The sequence below is a fragment of the Malaclemys terrapin genome, chromosome 2 (genome assembly GCF_027887155.1).
Source record: "Malaclemys terrapin pileata isolate rMalTer1 chromosome 2, rMalTer1.hap1, whole genome shotgun sequence".
NCBI classification, from domain to species: domain Eukaryota; kingdom Metazoa; phylum Chordata; order Testudines; family Emydidae; genus Malaclemys; species Malaclemys terrapin.
Genome location: NC_071506.1, coordinates 4,167,209 through 4,186,012, shown reverse-complemented (window position 1 = coordinate 4,186,012; position 18,804 = coordinate 4,167,209). Strand labels below are relative to the sequence as shown.

Sequence of the window (18,804 nt, the reverse complement as noted above, 5' to 3'; positions counted from 1 at the left end):
TAAAGGAGTGACTCCATTACCCATTAGCAGTAATAGGCTGGTATCCTCTAGTGGACTACTCACTGGAGTGGAAACACAACACACATTCTGGCAGTGTGCACACACCTGCAATGCAAGCAGCTGTGATCTCTGGCAGGTGCTGATATCCTTGGCCACCTCCCTGCCCTGTACCCACTCCCCGGCTTCCTTGCTGCCTGGTTCTGATGCTCCTTTCTCCTTGGCAGACCTGGAGCCCACATTACTTTGTGCTGACAAGCAACAAGATCTATTATTCCGAGGAGACGTCCCGCTACCAGTCCAACGAGGATGAGGAAGAGGTGGAACAAAAAGAGGTGTGTTTGTGGGGAGAAAAGGTGTGGACTGGGGGGGAAGACAGTGCTTCAGGGACCTTCAGGATTCACCTATAGAGCCACCCAAGTACCTGCAGCTGCATGTACCCCTTTGGGTTGTGCTTCTGCCCCAGCTCACGAGGGTTACAGCAGGTCAATGCTTGGAGAGGACCTGGCTAAGGAAAGTCCAGGTGCTAGTATTAGTTACCCACCAGAGGGGTGCCCTTCACCGAGAGTGCTAACCCAATGGTGTTAGGGGCACAGATGTGTGTTTTTGTAAGAGATGCAGAACCAAGGTCCTGACCACTCCTGGCCGTTAAATATCCCACTTCACTTTTCACAAGGCAGGGTATTAACCTCAGGGTTCTGCTCAGACTCCGGTTGGGGCTATTAACTTTTGCCGACTAGATCCCCAGGCAGGTTCAGTGGGACATGAGAACCTTCACTACCTGCCCTAAACTGTTGGGCAGCATTGTTGTGCGCTGTTAGACTGCTGCTGTGCTCCACCCCAGAGGTGGCTAAAGTGATTAAGGACATGACACCAAACCCACTGTCTCTCTTTCCTTCTCTCTCTTTCCCCTGGATTTCTCTGGTCTCTCCCTGCCCCGCCCGTCTCGTCCTCGGGCTCTGCGCCTCTCCAGGAGTTTAACAACAACGAGCTGCACTTCAGCGAGAAGTGGTTTCACGGGAAGCTGGGCGGGGGGCGTGACGGGCGCCAGATCGCCGAGAAGCTGCTGCACGAGTACTGCACCGAGACGGGTGGGAAGGACGGCACCTTCCTGGTGCGGGAGAGCGAGACCTTTGTGGGAGACTACACCCTCTCCTTCTGGTACGAGCCTCCTGCAGCGACCTCCATACCGGGGCACAAGATCCCCGCTGCCTCCAGCACCAGTGATCCCCTCACATCGGGGACTCAGTTTCCCTCCAGTCCGAGGTGGTAGTGGTAGAAAGCTGCTACCATCTGATGACAGCAGCCATCTCTGTGAAACAAGCTGGTCGGCCTCAGTCCGGTCCCTACTGGATTAGTCTCGGGAGCCACCAGAAGGGGCGTTGATCCTCTCCCTCCTTGGCAGCCTAGCAGCGAGGCTGAGACCTGAATAGATCCCGGAGACTGGGCTCCCCAGAGGCGGCCTGTCAGGGTGCGGTCAGGGAGGGACACTTGCCCTGCTGCTATCCCAGTTATGCGGCAACATCATTCCCCAGCACCGCGATGGCTGATGATCGGTGCTTCTCGGGGTGCGGTGATGGCTCCCAGTGCGGCTCAGGATCACAGACCGCACTCCCACTGACTTCAGAGAGGCTTTTGCCTGAGTTAGGACCTAGAGGTCTGGCCTTTATAGATTCCATGTGGGAAAGCCTCAGTGAGGGGGAGATGGGCCTGACCCAAAGCCCTGAGCCAATGTAAAGGACCACAGCCATATACCTTCAGCTCCCACATGCATCAGCCAGGAGCGAACAGCCAAACCACACGCCCCCGCCGCTGTTGGATTGAAAATAGCACCATTAGCTGTGAGCGGCCAGCTGGGATAGTTGCGGACACCATCCACTAGGGGGCAACATGGTCATTCTGTCTAAGCCAACATCCCTGTATGGATCCCCGGCTAGGGTGACCAGATGTCCCTATTTTATAGGGACAGTCCCGAAATTTGGGGCTTTTTCTCTTATAGGCGCCTATTACCCCCCACCCCCCGTCCCAATTTTTCACACTTGAAGTCTGGTCACCCTACACCCGGCTGGCTGGCTGCTGTCTCTGTACCAGGCCGAACTGAAGCCCATATCCAACCCCCGAATGCTGGGAGTCTCGATCCAAACCCTGCATTGTGACTCAGGATGTTCTTTGCTGTCCGGTCGTCTCCTCCCCCCACCAGGACTGGTGCAGAGGGTTGACCTTTCCCCCCATCCACTGTGCGCCCGGTTTGGGCAGCCTCAGGGAGACGTGGTTTGCGCTTGACCCTGCCGATCCCTTCTTGTCCCCGCTGCAGGAGGTCCAGCCGAGTCCAGCACTGCCGCATCCACTCCCGGCAGGAAGCCGGCACCACCAAGTTCTACTTGACGGACAACCTGGTGTTCGACAGCCTCTACAGCCTGATCTGCCACTACCGCGAGGTGCCACTGCGGTGCAACGAGTTTGAGATGAGGCTCACAGACCCCGTGCCGCAGCCCAACGCCCATGAGAGCAAAGAGTGAGTGTGTCACCTCTCCTCCCTTTCCCCTCTCCCCTTTGTTCCACTCGCCTCTCCCTGGCCTTCCGGTCCTCGGTCATCTCCATACAGCACCTCTCTCCTCTTTGCCTCGCTTCTCTCCCCGCCTCTCCAGCGAGCACCCTCTGCTGAACCATCCGGCCCGGATCCAGCACCCCCTGCCGGAGATGCGGTGTCACTGGGGCTGCATGTCCTCTTTGGCTGAGGCGCTGTCGCAGTGGAACTGTTCTGTTATGGGGTGTCAGTGAGGCACCACATCGAGCTCTGGGGCAGGAGCCTGAATGGGGGGAGATTGTGGCCTATAGCCCCAGCAGTGGCCATTTTTATGTAGAGAAAGCGACCCCCGCAGGCTCCAGAGAGCCAGGTGTTCCCTCAGCCTGCTTGTTCCCTGGGGACAATGGGGAATGGGGGTTTCATGTGTAAATAATCTCAGGCCACATATAGCCCAGACTGTGATCGCCGGCAGAACAGCACACGGGCAGCATGGGGAGTCCACAGATCCATGGGCGTGCATCCGCACGTTTGAGCAGACCTGATTCCTAGTGCAATAGATACACACAGGAGAGCAGGTCTCACACTTAGACACTCAGCCGGTACATTAATACAGGCAAGAGATCGGACGTGTCCCTGGGGCCCCTGGAGCGTGGAGAACCAGAACTGGATTCCCATGCTCACTGGATGCGGACTCATTCTAGGACAGGGGTGGCCAACCTGAGCCTGAGAGGGAGCCAGAATTTACCAATGGACATTGCCAAAGAGCCACAGTAATACGTCAGCAGACCCCCGTCAGCTCCCCCCACCACACTCCCAGCACCTCCCACCCACCGGCAGCCCCACCGATCAGTGCTTCCCGCTCCCTCCCCGTACCTCCGAGGGCACGGCAGGCTCAGGGGAGGGGGCTGGAAGGGGTGTAGTGGGGGCAGGGCCTGTGGCAGAGCCAGGGGTTGAGCAGTGAGCACCCCCCCCCCCCCGGCACATTGGAAAGTTGGCGCCTGTAGCTCCAGCCCCGGAGTCGGCGTCTGTACAAGGAGCCGCATATTAACTTCTGAAGAGTCGCATGTGGCTCCGGAACCACAGCTTGGCCACCCCTGGACTAGGAGATTGAAAAGCGTCGGCCCCTCTCTCATTTGCTGAGTCAATGCCGTGGCACAGGGTCAGATGATGCATTGATCCCGCTGCGTGTTCTTTCCTGGCCCAGGTGGTACCATGCCAACCTGTCCCGCCTGCAGGCTGAGCACATGCTGATGAGGGTGCCCCGGGACGGAGCCTTCCTGCTGCGCAAACGCAGCGAGCCCAACTCCTATGCTATCTCCTTCAGGTGAGTGCGAGCTGCCCAGTCGGCCAAACCCGTCCCGGGGGCCTGAGCTGAGAAGCAGCAAACTTGTTTCCCTGGTGACCCGCTGGAGTCAAAGGCTACAGCAGGCAGCCGTCGCCATCTCTCCTCCCACCCCCGTGCCCTGCCATGGGCTTGCACATGATTTTCTCCAGTCTCATTAGCTGAGCACCGTTGGGGTGGATGGGTTCCGGGACGGGGACCTTCAAGAAAAGCTGCTGCTGCTGGAAATTGCATTGATGAGTCATTGGGGGTCCTCTTCCCTTCCCTCAGGACTGGCTGAGTTTGTCTACACTGCAGTTAGTCATCCCTGGCTGGCCCATGCCAGCTGACTCGGGCTCGCAGGGCTCAGGCTAAGGGGCTGTTAATTGCAGTGTAGACATTCTGGGACCCTCCCACCTCACCGGGCGCCAACCCAAGCCCGAACATCTACGCTGCAAGTAATCAGCACCGCCCGCCCGAGTCAGCTGGCACAGGCCAGCCACGGGTAGGCATACCCGGTGTGCTGTGGGTAACTCGCTGCCGTGCTGGGGCTGCCGCTCAGTACTGAGCGATGACACCACGTGCTGCGAGGAGGCAGTCGTGCCATCTTGTAGGTTGCATGGAAAAGTAAGCTCTTGCTCTAGCCATTAGATACCCCCATGGAACTTACTGTGAGTCAGGATGTTACCCCAGCGCACTGGGGTGAAACCGCCCACGATACGCCACTTGGATACGGGGATCGTCTTCGTTCCTTTCCTGAACTGCTGTGCAGTGCTGCTGTGCGCTGTTCCCCAATTGCTGCCATCCACCCCAGAGGCGGCTGCATTTCAGGGTGGGTGAAATGATTCCCCTCTGCAGTTTGTAAAAACAGACGGCACGTCCCACCTCCCCACCCAGCCCCTCCTCATGTGCCCTTTGGGCTGTGTTGGTAACAGAGCGGAGGGCAAGATCAAGCACTGCCGGATCCAGCAGGAGGGCCGGCTCTTCATGCTGGGCAGCTCCGCCGAGTTCGAGAGCCTGGTGGATCTGGTGAGCTACTACGAGAAGCACCCGCTCTACCGCAAGATGAAACTCCGCTACCCCATCAACGAGGAGACGCTGGAGAAGATGGGCACTGCCGTGAGTGCTGGGGGGCAGGGGAATCCCACGGAGGGCATCGGGGAGCATTGCCATGAGCATGGCAGGGCACCAGGATACAGGGGAAGAGGGGCAGTGCAGCTGGGCAGTGTGGTGAATATGGGGGGGCTTTATGGCCACCCCACAGAATCTTGGAAAAGCTGAACATGGCTGCATCCTGGGGTCCCTAAACTTTGCTCAGGGGGTGCATTGGCAAGTTGCCCAGAGTCCCAGGGACCGGCTAATCAGATTGCCGGTGCTCTAATCCTTATGCAGAGTTGCAGCAAGTGCAGACTACATCTCCCAGCATGCAGTGCTCTGGCTTGATCCTAGGGGCCACGCTGCCATTTGGAGGTTGTAATCAAGGGGTGACACACAGGAGAGCGGGGAAGAGACAGATCTTTCTGTACTGACCCCAGTCGCCTGACATAGCCTCAGGGTACAAAAGGGAATGCCCCTATCCCATGACAGGAGGAGCTCCCAGCCCGCTGTCTAGCTCCATTAAGGATCGCTCGATTCAAATCTCCTCTTTTCTAGTGAGGATATACACACGTCCCTTCCTCTGTCCCCACAAGCTGCCCCCCAGCAGAGGGGGAAGGCAGGAAGCTGTGGGTTTGCCTCCCATGTTACCGCTGCTGCCTGTCCTTTGCAGGAGCTGGACTATGGAGCCCTGTATGAAGTGCGAACCCCTCACTTCTACGTGGAGGCCAACAAGATGCCAATGGCCAGGGTAAGAGAGCATAGTCCGGAGAGTCCCCCCAGGTCTGTGTGGCACAGAGAGGGTGAGAGGAGAGGGAGGGGGATTCACGTGCTGCCTGGGAACTGGGTGATACCTTGTTCCGACTTGCTGCCAGTTCAAGAAGTGTCTGGGACTCCCAGCAGTCACCCAGCCATCCTGGGAACTGCAGCCCGCGTATCCCGTCATTCTGTGCCCATGGCATCCACCCCTGGCTGCAGACCCAGGTGTCTGACACTCAGCGTTCACTTGAAAGAGTTACGTTGGATCCCTTCTCTGTCGGCGAGCCCTGCAGAGCCGGCGCGGCTCGGAGCGCGAGAGCAGGAGTCTCTTCGAGCTCACCCGCAGAACTGTTACAGTAGCTGAGCTCCAATGGCAGAATCTCTAGTTGGTGATGCAGGGACCAGAAAGACCCAGCCTGACTCTCAGATCCCGGGCGGCGTTTTCAGCACTAGTAGCTAGAAAAAACAGCTCTTTATTTATCAGCAGCTCGGGCTGGATCTGGTGTCAGTGAGAGAATAAACATGGAGACCCCCAGGGGCACTTATCGAATCACTTTTCAGGGCACCACTGCACCTTAAACTTCCCCTCCCAACAAGTGAACTCTTGGGCCGAGACAAAACACGGGACGCGTTAGCCCAAAGGGAGCTCTGTTCTGGTTATATTCAAAACCATTTGGCAACCGGAAATCGGACTTTCCTGCTGCCGTAGATGGCAGTTACACAGAGTCTGTGCGTTAGACCAGGAGACTGCAGTGAAGCTAAGTAAGAAGACCTGGAGATGTTTCGGAATCTCCCCTGCTCTCTTGGCAGCTCTGTAAGCCAGAGCAGTTGTCACCTTAGGGCCTGAATCTGCCTCCCATATTCCCTGCGCAGTCCCAATGGGAACTGTGGCAAGTCAGGCCCTTGATGATTATCCCAACAAGGAGCATGGCCTGCTGACCTGCTGTACCATGGCCAGCATGCCATCAGAGCGGCCGGCAGAGACTCCCGGCACCCACTCTGCCCACGCTCAGGCTTTGTCCCTCTCTTCCCCCAAACCTGTCTGGAGAGACAGTGGAAAAACCTTTGACTTGCCCCTAGAAGAGCTGTGGAAATCTGCTGTTCTCTGTCTCCGCCAGCAGCACTGATGCTTCTGTCTGGACACAGGGGACTGGGTTGATAATATGGCTGCTTCCAGCTGCATTATCGCCCATCTAGTTTATCGACACTCATGATCTATATATTGAGAGAGTCCTCGGTTACCTGAGATCAAGGCCTGGGGAGCTACTTTATATTCCTTTGCGGTTTTTCTTCTGCAGCGTTCCCTCCCCGGGAATGCTGGCCTCGTAATACTAAGGCTAAAGTGTCTCTGCTCTGCTCCCCAGTGTACGGTGAAGGCCCTCTACGATTACAAAGCCCAGCGGGAAGACGAGCTCTCGTTCTGCAAACAGGCCATCATCCACAACGTGGACAAGCAGGATGGAGGCTGGTGAGTTCTCCCTCCCGTCCGGTCAGGGGTCCACTCCTCTCCTGACACTGCCTGGCTGTCCTGGAGGAGGGGTCCCCTGACTAGAAAGGGCGTCCTTCTCAGATCGCGGTGGGGCCAGGGCATTGTGGAGTCAAGAAGAAAGGCCACGGCGCAGGATAACACGAGGTGTCTGATGCCGCTTTGTCTGATTGTTCTGGGGAGACGCTCCTCTCACAAGTTTCAGAGTAACAGCCGTGTTAGTCTGTATCCGCAAAAAGAAGAACAGGAGTACTTGTGGCACCTTAGAGACTAACAAATTTATTAGAGCATAAGCTTTCGTGGACTACAGCCCACTTCGAATTTGTTAGTCTCTAAGGTGCCACAAGTACTCCTGTTCCTCTCACAAGGACTTTCCTCTGCTCGTGAGCAGCTGGGTGTCTCCTTGTTGGCTCAGTCCTGGCCGGCTCACCACCCAAATTACTGACACTGGGGGCCTGTCGGGAGATCCCCCTTTTTCTCATGGGGGCCATCTGCGTCCTGCGGGGCTGGGCCCCGAGGAGGGGTTCTTTCACCAGAGCTGAAAGGACACCAGTCGTGCAACCCACATGCCACGAGCGGCCCCAGATGCTCTCTACCAGCTAGGTGGAGTCCTTCTTCCTACTTACCGTCCGGATATCTGATGGGACGCCTGATCCCTGACATGCTCAGTGCTCTGCCCAGTCAGGGACAGCCGTGCCATCTGCCTGCTGCGAACATCTTGTGGTGGAGCTACGCGGCCCTCGCTGGGAACGAGCTCCTCTGACTCCTTCGCTCCCCGCTGGCACAAACGCTAACGGGCAACGCTCCGGGCTGAGCAGTTCCCTGAGCCACGCTGCGGAGGGTGGTCCAGGGGAGGCCAGCCTGGGGCTTCCGCTCCACAGGCCCAGCACCCGTGACCCGGCTCGTGCTGATTCAGCCTGAGGCTGAGGGTGTGTCTGTACTAGAAGGGATGCAGCGGCACAGCTGCGGTGCAGACACTTGCTTCAGCGATGGGAGGGGCTCTTCCCCTGCTGTCAGTAATCCCCCTCTCTGAGAGGCAGTAGCTAGGTCAGGAGAAGAATTCCTCCATCACCAGTCGGTGTCAGCGCTGGGGCTTAGGTCGGCCTCATTACACCACCCAGAGCGTGATGTTTTTCACAGCCCGGAGTGATGTACTTAAGCCGACCTACCTGTGTAGTGTAGGGCAGCCCTGAGAACCCACACTCATGTTAAATCTCTGCCCTTCTCTGGCCCCTCCTAAACGCTCGTTAAGACTCACAGCCCTGGGTAGAAGTCATAGCAGATGGCAGAAGTGAGGCAGTCAGGGGAAGTGACTTGCTGAGGACACGCCAGCAGAACCAGCAATGGAACCCAGGAATCCTGACTCCCACATCCCTACTCTAACCACGGGACGACTGACCGGTTACCAGGCAACCAAACCCTCCAGCGGTTTCTGTGCCCTGGTCTATGCCCCAGGCTTCCTGCAGAGTGGAGCTCAGCAGACATCACCCTGGCTTCGGCTGCTGCTCCGGTTACAGGAATTGCATGCCCTGTGCGTGTTGCTGAGACATGTTTTAATGGCGCCTTTTCTGTTTCCCTGTTCCAGCTGTTCCCCTGACATTGCGTGCAGTGTTCACATCCCTAGTACCCCTGAGTCAGTGTGCTTGCCTTGTTCCTGTTACCCCTTCTAGGTGGCGGGGAGACTACGGGGGCAAGAAGCAGCTGTGGTTCCCAGCCAACTACGTGGAGGAGATCATGAACACGCTGGTACAGGAGCAGGACGAGGCTGTGAGTTTAGCCCCCTTGCTGGCTCCTTTCCCCACCTTCTACCACAATCGGAGGGACCCGTTCAGCTGTCCTGAACACCACTAACAGGCCGCTCCATTGCTAATAAGCCACAGGCACCAAACCTGGCCAGGTTGCCAACTTCCTTGGAGCCCAAGTGATGCTGAGAATTCTAACCACCCTCACCTTTAGTGTCGAGTAGGGGTCCAAGAAAACTACAGCTCCCAGCATGCAGTGCTCCATCCCAGCAGCCTTCTTTCCTTCTAAAGTTCATCTCACCACTCCAAACTGCAACCCCCAAATGATTCCTCTCCCGCCTTGGTGTCTCTCACCACCCGTCCGATACAGCCCTGTTTAAAACCTGGTTGACAAATGGGAGAAGTGGATTTCCCCACCTTTGCTTTACTCAAAAACAGCTGCAATGATTTTGCTCAAACTTAGGCAGGGTCTAGGGATCCATCCTGGAAAACCTCAGTCCAGAAAGCTGACTCTTCGGAGCAACTCAGACGAGAGGGTTAGATTGGAAACTCTCCTGACTACCGCTTTCCAGCCCCTCTGCTCGGTACTGCAAATACCGCAGGAGAAAGGCCGAGACTGTGGCCTGAAAGCAGAAAGCAGTGGTCTGTCTGTCTGTCTGTATTTCTCTTGGTAACTGGCCTTCCTCTGCCCCATCCCTTCCTCTCTTCCAGTCGGCAGAAAACAGCCCCCTGGGGAACTTCCTGAAAGGGTTCATTGATGTACCGTCCTGCCATGTAGGTGAGTGTCTGTAACTGTCGCCAGCGGAGTGAGAGGTTCTGGAATGTATCGTTTCGGGGGGAGAGGGGGAAGGTATTTAACCATGAGACACTGCTGGAGACAGAAGGCTCTTCTAACAGGAGCAGCGTTTGGAGTATTCACCTTCCGCATGGGGGCTACTCCTGCCTGGAGCACCTGGCTGGGTGATTCCTGCAGCTGCTCATCTGGAGGCAGTGCAGTCTAGTGGATAAGGCACCAGACTGGAACTCTGGAGAGCTGGGTTCTTTTCCTGGCTCTGCACCTGGCCTGGGCAAGTCAGTTCACCTGCTCTGTGCCTCAGTTTCCCCATCTGTACAATGAGGATACTGACCTCCTTTGTAAAGTGCATGGAGAGCTATGGGTAGAATTTTCTGTAGGAGCTGGGTATTATCATTATTATTAAATGAGGTCCGGTGGGTCTAAACCCATTCCCTCCTGGCTGGATTCCTACCTTGGATCCCGCGGTGTAGTGAGTTCTGGTGGGTTTCCTGTGAGCGGGGCTGCGGAGTACCGTGTAAAGTGATCCAAAGGGAGGTAGCAATGCCTTTACTGCGCCCCAAAGAGCAGGCCCCTGTCTCTCCAGAGTTTTATAGCAGGCATCTCCGCGAAGGTCGGCGGTGACTTCCGAGCCCACGGCCAGCCCGTGCTCCCGTGTGACTGGCTGAGGCTCTCCCTGCTGTGGCCCTGCCCAAGGCCTGCAAGGGAGCTGCTATCTCGTGGCCCCCGTTTGTCCTAGAAATCGGGACTTAGAAGGAAGGGGACTCACAAGGAGAGGTGAAGCCGACAGTCAGTGCTGAGCACCCCAAGCCCTACGGGGAAGCTGAATCCACCCCAGAGGCAGATTTGCTAAATGGCCTTTACTACAGCTTAACTGGCCTGAGCTGAAGGCCCAGCCCGTTCCCCTGGCAGCTCCCATCCCTTTCCTAGGCGGTAGATCCCAGCAAGTCGCCTCAGAGCTGTGGCCCTCTCAGGAGAACTGTCAGAGCTTTAGGAAGGCAGAGGACATTGAGGGAACTCAGGACCTCCTGAGACAGGCTGTGAGATACAGAGCCTCCCGTGTCCCTCCTGGCTTGGGGTGAATAAGAGGGAGGTCAGGCTAAGAGCCTTTCACCCTCTTTCCTCCCCCAGTTTCCAATGGTGTGAGTGACGCCTCTAAGAGGTGAGTCAGGAATCATACCCTGCTTCAATGAGCTGGCCCAAGTGTGCTGGGTAGCGCAGGGCTGCACAGGGCGACAGAAGACCAGGTTTCATGCTAGGTTCTGACGCTCTGCCAGCGGTGATGGTGCGTCAGAGGAAGGAGACGATCCCCACTCCACCCCCCATGTGCAGCAAGTTGGAGAGCAGGTTGGAGACCCTGGAGGGGTCCTTCGCTCCACAGAGCTGTCCATTGGGAATCTCTCCAAGTAAAGCCCCCTCTGATGTCCTTATAGTTATCTCCAAAGACGGGAGGAGCTCCAAACCATTTGTCTTCACCATCCATTCCCAGCAGATGTCCCACCCGTCCCAGTCGCTGGACGTGGCTGCAGACACACAGGAGGAACTCAACGACTGGGTGGCCAAGATCCGAGAGGCCACACAGAACGCAGATGCCAGGGTGAGTGAAAGGAGCCGTGTGCTTTGAGTGTCGGTGGCGTTCATTGTCGCCATTAGAGTGACCCTAACAAACCTCCAGGCCAAGACCAATGTGCCTCACAAAGGTGGGGGCTGGGGCTCACTTTGGGGGGTGCCATGGCACCCAGGAAGGCAGAGTGTTCCCCACTCCCTGTCTGGGGGAGGTGCAGCTCCACTCCCTCAGGCTCTAGCTTACCTTGACGCTTGGGTCTGAGATACAGTGAGCACTAAAGCTAAGGGGTAATGCCCACACTTTGCCCATTCGGGGATCCACTGGCAACTGAAGGGATCCATTAAATGAAGCAGGTTGTAGTCACCATCTTCCCGAATGTGGAGGTGCAGCCCTTGAAAACTACAGTTCCCAGCATGCATTCCTCCAAAGCAATCTCAGTGGAAGGTTGCATGGTTCATTATGGAGCACAGAATGCTGGGACCTGTAGTCTCCAGAGAATGCACCTCTGTCTGGAAGGGGAGCGTGAGCGTGGGCTGCATTGCAGGACTCAGTGGTTCCCCTGAAACATCCCTGCTGCAAGTGAGGACGTGGTGCCCAGCCCTCACAGACAGGCTCTGCCAATCCGTTTGTGCGGGGCGTGTCGGTGGCTGATGTTTTTGTGGCCTCTCTGAGTTCTGGGCAGTGACCTGAGCGCCTGCCTTTCCTTGTGCAGATGCAAGAGGGGAAGATCATGGAGCGGAGGAAGAAGATCGCCCTGGAGCTCTCCGAGCTGGTCGTTTACTGCCGCCCGGTGCCATTCGATGAAGAGAGTAAGGCCCCAGCTGCTGCTGCGTCACTGACTGAGCCCTCCGAGGGGTGTTGCCAGTGTGGATGGGAACCAAACAGGCCCTGGGAAGATCCTTCCCACCCATCCAAACAGCTGCTCCCTCCAGGCCCTGCCTGAGCCCACGGCCGTCCCAGCCAGCTCTGGTCCCCAACAGAACTGCCCAGCCCTAGCCTCAGCCTCTCCAGCCAGCCACCCCTCTCCAGGCCAGGATTCAGAGCAGCCGAGCTCCATAGCAAGTGCAGTGGTAGTGGGCAGTGGGCCCCATGTGGAGACTGTCCCCTAAGCTCAGGCAGAGGAAAGCTCGCGGTGGGGACTGCCAGCCTAGGGAACAACTGTCCTCAGTGGGCATCACTGATGTGCCAGGCTCCAGAGCACCCTGCTACCTCCCTAGCGAGGGCGTCCGGTGCCCCCCCGCTGACCTGGCCCATTGTCCTTGCAGAGATCGGCACAGACAAAGCTTGCTATCGGGACATGTCCTCCTTCCCTGAGACCAAGGCCGAGAAGTACGCCAACCGCAGCAAGGGCAAGAAGTTCCTGCAGTACAACCGACGCCAGCTCAGCCGCGTCTACCCCAAGGGCCAGCGCCTGGACTCCTCCAACTACGACCCGCTGCCCATGTGGATCTGCGGCAGCCAGCTGGTGGCCCTTAACTTCCAGACCCCCGGTAACTCTCCAACCCTGTACCCCAGCGGGCACGGGGCAGTTCAGACACAGATCCACTCCTTTTCACATAGCGTGTGGTGCTTTGCCCAGCTAGCTTTAAATGTCCTGAGCAATGGGGCTCCCCTCTCTTCCCTGAGGAGACAATCCCTCAGCTGAATGGCTTCCTTAAGGAAGACCCTGCAGTCATGTGACCAAGAGCCAGCCTGACCCAATTGCCAGCAACCCCAGGTGGTTCCGTCCACTATACAGGCTGTTCCCACGCAGGGCTCAGAACGCACTGCAAGGCGCCATTTGTGGAGATCCCAGCACTGTCTCCCATCAGGGCACAAGGCACAGGTTTGTCTCTGTGTGACAGAAGTGGGGGGTTTAGCGCCCCCAACCAACAGCGCTGCCGGGGGCAGGGCCTTCTGCACCAAGCCCTACATGCCTCCACACCGCACAGAGACCTCGTGCCTCTGCGCTGCCTCTGGCCCCACACGGCTTCTCCCCCAGCTCATTGGTCATTGCCACTTGGATTATTCCTCTGTCCCATTCTCCACGTGCTGATTGGTTTTTGAGGGGGGCATTTAGGGATATGGGGCAAAAATCTGTTGGATGATTTAGTTGGGGATTGGTCCTGCTTTGAGCAGGGGGTTGGACTAGATGATCTCCTGAGGTCCCTTCCAACCCTGATATTCTATGATTCTATGTTTTTGTCCCTTTGAATGTTTCAGTGTCTCTCTCCGCATGCTGATTGGTTTTTGCCCCTTTGAATGTTCCGTTGTCTCTCGCTGCATGCTGATTGGTTTTTGCCCCTTTGAATGTTCCGTTGTCTCTCGTTGCATGCTGATTGGTTTTTGCCCCTTTGAATGTTCCGTTGTCTCTCGCCGTATGCTGATTGGGTTTTGCCCCTTTGAACGTTCCGTTGTCTCTTTCCGTGTGCTGATTGGTTGCTGCCTTTGGACTTCTTCCAGATAAACCAATGCAGTTGAACCAGGCCCTGTTCATGCTGGGAGGCCGCAGCGGTTACGTCCTGCAGCCAGACATCATGAGGGACGACTTGTTTGACCCCTTTGACAAGAGCAGCCTGAAGATTGTGGAACCCATCACTGTGCAGCTCCAGGCAAGTGAGAGACCAGCCTAGGACTCGGGGGAGGGCCCAAGAGACCCAAGTCCTGGGACCTGTCGCCTCAGGCCCGTCAATCACTTAATGTCTGTCTCTTTCATATATTAATACCGTGGGCCAAATCCTCGTCTCCGTCACACCCATAGAACCCCACTGCAGCCAGTGTGGCCGCATGGGGGTAACAGAGGGCAGTGTCGACACAGGCTATAATGACAGAGAGGCATATTTCACTGTGCAGTGACCCCTCCCAACTTCACAGGCAGGGAACTCAGAGCCTGCTCCAGAAACACGGGAGGGCCCTGTGCTTGAGCACAAGGAGAATCTCTGTTGTGTGTTAGCAGTATACAGCCTATGACACACAGCTGAGCAGTTCTGGTTCCATCCTGTAGAGGTCAATGCCCCCCCCATATATATACAGACTCTACTTCCCTGCTTGTGTGACCCTCCTTCCCCCTACACACATATACAGACTCTACTTTCTTGCTTGTGTGGGCCCCATACACACACACATGCACACACACACAGACTCTACTTCCCTGCTTGTTTGGGGCAAGCCATTTTTTATGATGAGTCAGTAAGATGGTGAATTCAGGATGCTAGTGGGCAGGGTGAGCAGTGTCTGGGACTAGGCCGGGAATCTTGTCAAGCCCCCCAGCTCCATGACTGAGTGTTTCTGCTGCCAAGAATGACAATCAGGGATAAGCAGCAAGCCCTGGGCCTGGGATGTGACAGATGCGGGATCACGTGGCAGTACAGGCGGGTGCTTAGACACCACTGTGATGAGCACGGTATAAAAACCTCTCTAGAATGGAATAATGCGTGGTGCGGGGACACTGGAAAACCCCCTGAGGCCAGAGCAGGTGTGTGCTGCTCCCATCCCCCGGGAGTGCGCTGCCTGCCCCCCGCCAGTGCATTATGATTTAGGACACACAATGTCATAACTGCGCTGCCCCTGAGGACAGAATGGGGGATCCCTAGAGAGGAGGATCAGACCCTAAAGATGGACATTACAGAAACCCAGCACAGAGATTGAGTCAGAAATGAGGCGACTAGGAGCTAGGATCAGGAGTGGTGGAAGCTTCCTAAAAGTGTGGAGGGGGGCACTGGTGCCCGAACTGTGACCCCACCCCCCATGCCACGAGGCCCCGCCCCACTACCGCCTCTTCCCCCTCAAGACCCTGTCTCCCATTTACTTCTCTCCATCCCCCTATCCCCGCTCTGTCTCTCACCCTTATGGCCGGTAAAATGTGATGGGGCCATGGCCCTCTGGCCCCCCCAGTTCCGGCCCCCTTGGCTGGGATTCTGCAGCAGTTCTAACATTGCAGTCTGCTTGTCTCTTCCCGGCATCTCCGCTTCCTCGCCCCAGATCCTAGGCGCCCGGCATCTCCCCAAGAACGGCAGGAGCATCGTGTGCCCCTTCGTGGAGGTGGAGGTCTGCGGCTCGGAGTTTGACAGCAGCAAGAACAAGACGGACGTCGTAGGTGAGGAGCTGGAGGGGAACAGGCATTGCAGAGAACAGAACTGGGCCCTCTCCTGTAGCCGAACAGAATGCTCCTAACAGGCTCATCCCCCACCTGGCCTGGGCAGACATTCAGCTGGTTCCCTGCATGGTTGGACTGTTCGTTAATTGCAGCATGAATACAAGGGGCCTGGCTTTGCTCTGCCACAGAATGCCCTGAGCCTCCTGCATGCCGTACACAGACTCCAGCTTGTCAGCCTCAGTGCCGGAGGCAGCAGGACCAGAACTCATGCCCTGCAGCTCTCAGGGTATTGGAGGCCTGTGTGTTGGGGTGGCAAGGGGCAGCTCCCCCATGAATGGCCCCTCTGGAGCGGCTGTGCGGACCCCAGAAGTGTGACATAGCAATTGCCCTAATAAGGGGCTGTGAACCCTCAAGGCTGGAGAGGGCGTCTGTAAAAGGAGCCGTGTCAGCCCATAGTCTCTCAGTGCATCTGCCCTAAAACTGCTCCCTGTGGGAGAGGGTGGATCTACAGGGACAGCGGGACCCTAGAACAGGGGATCTGTCAGTAACATCGTTCTCCCCGGGAGCGGCCAGTAATGGAACCAATTCGCTCTTGAGCGAGTCCCATGCACTCCAGCAGGCAGCGGTGATGTGTCCATCCGGACTAGTGTACCCCTGTGTGGGTCTGACATCTGCCACAAGGGGGCGGTGACGGGTCCCTACAGACACACCACAGAGCCTGTCTCCAGCAAGGGCCAGTGGTATGTGTCCTTCACGCACACACCCGCACCGGCCAGCTCCTCTGCCTTGCCAGACAGTGGGCGCTCCCCTTTGTTCTCTGCCGCCGTGAGGCGTTCGGAGGCTTGTGTTTCTTGTGTGCTGACCTCCCCCCTTTTCCCCCAGCTGATAACGGCCTGAACCCCGTGTGGCTTTTCAAGCAGTTTGTCTTCGACATCAACAACCCTGAGTTTGCCTTCCTGCGCTTCGTGGTGTACGAGGAGGACATGTTCAGCGACCCCAACTTCCTGGCCCAGGCCATCTTCCCCGTCAAGGGCCTCAAAACAGGTACAGGCTGCCTGCCGCCAGGCCCTCGTCTCCGCGCTCCCTCCCCAAGGTAGGCCTGTCCCCAGAGCCAGCTCTGCATGGGGATTTCCTCACCCCAGGACCCTGCAGGCACCTCCCTGTTCAGCTGGCAGTGCCCGCCCCTCCCAACTCTGTCCTCACCAGCAACCCCCTGATGCCCCAAACCTGCCAGCTCCCTCCCTTCCCAAACGACTGTGTTGCTGTGAGATGGCAGGAAGGACAATGTGTGAGCTTGCCGGGTTTGCAGGGGAGTGTGCAAGAACATCTGCGTGCGCATGGGAGCGTGCATGTGAGCAGGAGGCCGGTCCTGGCTGCTTGCATCTGTGCCCGGGCGCGCTGAGAGGGCGGCGCGGGAGCTGAGAGGGAGGCCCGGGCACGCTGGGAGGGCGGCGCGGGAGCTGAGAGGGAGGCCCGGGCGCGCTGGGAGGGCGGCGCGGGAGCTGAGACGGAGGCCCGGGCGCGCTGAGAGGGCGGCGCGGGAGCTGAGACGGAGGCCCGGGCGCGCTGGGCGGGCGGCGCGGGAGCTGAGAGGGAGGCCCGGGCACGCTGGGAGGGCGGCGCGAGAGCTGAGACGGAGGCCCGGGCACGCTGGGCGGGCAGCGCGAGAGCTGAGAGGGAGGCCCGGGCGCGCTGGGAGGGCGGCGCGGGAGCTGAGAGGGAGGCCCGGGCGCGCTGGGAGGGCGGCGCGGGAGCTGAGAGGGAGGCCCGGGCGCGCTGGGAGGGCGGCGCGGGAGCTGAGACGGAGGCCCGGGCGCGCTGAGAGGGCGGCGCGGGAGCTGAGACGGAGGCCCGGGCGCGCTGGGCGGGCGGCGCGGGAGCTGAGAGGGAGGCCCGGGCGCGCTGGGAGGGCGGCGCGGGAGCTGAGAGGGAGGCCCGGGCGCGCTGGGAGGGCGGCGCGGGAGCTGAGACGGAGGCCCGGGCGCGCTGAGAGGGCGGCGCGGGAGCTGAGACGGAGGCCCGGGCGCGCTGGGCGGGCGGCGCGGGAGCTGAGAGGGAGGCCCGGGCGCGCTGGGAGGGCGGCGCGGGAGCTGAGAGGGAGGCCCGGGCGCGCTGGGAGGGCGGCGCGGGAGCTGAGAGGGAGGCCCGGGCGCGCTGGGAGGGCGGCGCGGGAGCTGAGAGGGAGGCCCGGGCGCGCTGGGAGGGCGGCGCGAGAGCTGAGAGGGAGGCCCGGGCGCGCTGGGAGGGCGGCGCAGGAGTTGAGAGGGAGGCCCGGGCGCGCTGGGAGGGCGGCGCGAGAGCTGAGATGGAGGCCCGGGCGCGCTGGGCGGGCGGCGCGAGAGCTGAGAGGGAGGCCCGGGCGCGCTGGGAGGGCGGCGCGGGAGTTGAGAGGGAGGCCTGGGTGCGCTGGACGGGCGGCGCGGGAGCTGAGACGGTGGCCCGGGCGCGCTGGGAGGGCGGCGCGAGAGCTGAGACGGAGGCCCGGGCGTGCTGGGAGGGCGGCGCGGGAGCTGAGACGGAGGCCCGGGCGTGCTGGGAGGGCGGCGCGGGAGTTGAGAGGGAGGCCCGGGTGCGCTGGACGGGCGGCGCGAGAGCTGGGAGGGCAGTGAGCTGAGTTGGAGCCATGCTGACTGGGTTGTTATCACCTCGCTGCTGCCTGCAGGCTACCGGTCAGTGCCCCTGAAGAACAGCTACACTGAGGACCTGGAGCTCTCCTCCCTGCTCATCCACATTGAAATCATCAACGCCAAGGTGAGCGGCCTGTGACGCGACTCACCCCACCAGGAGCTGGCTGCCCCCAGCATCAGCTGGTGCCTTTAAGTCACTCGCCTCCTTTGGTCTTTAGCCAGCTCCCTAAACTCCCTTCTCACCCGGCCCCCAGCTCTGACTCCGAACAGCGCTGCAGAGCCAGCGCGCCCCTGCCCCGGGCCCAGTGCCTCGCCCCGCAGAGCTGCCAGCCCAGAAGGAAGGGACTGGCTAGGAGAACTGAAGGTAGTGATGTCGGCACCATAGGGACCCTTCCCCTGCTGACAGGCCTTGAGAGCTCACGGCACTGCTGGGCATCTGAGCAGCCCACGCCAGCTGACTGAAGACAAAGCTTAAACAGCCAGGGCAGGGACAGCCTATAGCATTCAGCAGGGAAGCCTCATCTTTCCTACAGAGGTGTGGGCCATGGAGACCACAAGTCCCAGCATGCAATGCAGCTTCTGGCTCAGCTCCCCTAGGAACTATGCATGCTGGGATCTGTAGTCTTCACAGGCTGCACTGCTATCACGATGTGAGTGTGGTGGGTGCCAGCTGAACATGGCTGCTGGTGAGGTGCCCACAGGGCCTGTAGCTGGACAACGGAGGGGTGCCCTGATCAAGGGCCTAGGCCAGGGGTTCTCAAACTTCATTGCACCGCGACCCCCTTCTGACAACAAAAATTACTACACGACCCCAG

At 58.8% G+C, this 18,804-nt stretch overlaps 1 protein-coding gene across 2 annotated transcripts in view; it reads left to right on the top strand.

Annotated features, from left to right (window-relative positions):
* The window catches only part of LOC128831999 (1-phosphatidylinositol 4,5-bisphosphate phosphodiesterase gamma-1-like), an 81,660-nt gene that overhangs the window by 57,656 nt on the left and 5,200 nt on the right, over window positions 1-18,804 (top strand). For both annotated transcript variants that reach the window (XM_054018992.1, XM_054018993.1), the window contains exons 15-30: window positions 225-332; window positions 971-1,158; window positions 2,312-2,512; window positions 3,729-3,848; window positions 4,781-4,964; window positions 5,614-5,691; window positions 7,064-7,167; window positions 8,856-8,952; window positions 9,639-9,705; window positions 11,154-11,317; window positions 12,000-12,096; window positions 12,553-12,777; window positions 13,730-13,878; window positions 15,248-15,362; window positions 16,245-16,406; window positions 18,025-18,113. In XM_054018992.1, the coding sequence (XP_053874967.1) occupies window positions 225-332; window positions 971-1,158; window positions 2,312-2,512; window positions 3,729-3,848; window positions 4,781-4,964; window positions 5,614-5,691; window positions 7,064-7,167; window positions 8,856-8,952; window positions 9,639-9,705; window positions 11,154-11,317; window positions 12,000-12,096; window positions 12,553-12,777; window positions 13,730-13,878; window positions 15,248-15,362; window positions 16,245-16,406; window positions 18,025-18,113 (2,148 nt within the window). The remainder of the gene's footprint in view (window positions 1-224; window positions 333-970; window positions 1,159-2,311; window positions 2,513-3,728; window positions 3,849-4,780; window positions 4,965-5,613; window positions 5,692-7,063; window positions 7,168-8,855; window positions 8,953-9,638; window positions 9,706-11,153; window positions 11,318-11,999; window positions 12,097-12,552; window positions 12,778-13,729; window positions 13,879-15,247; window positions 15,363-16,244; window positions 16,407-18,024; window positions 18,114-18,804) is intronic.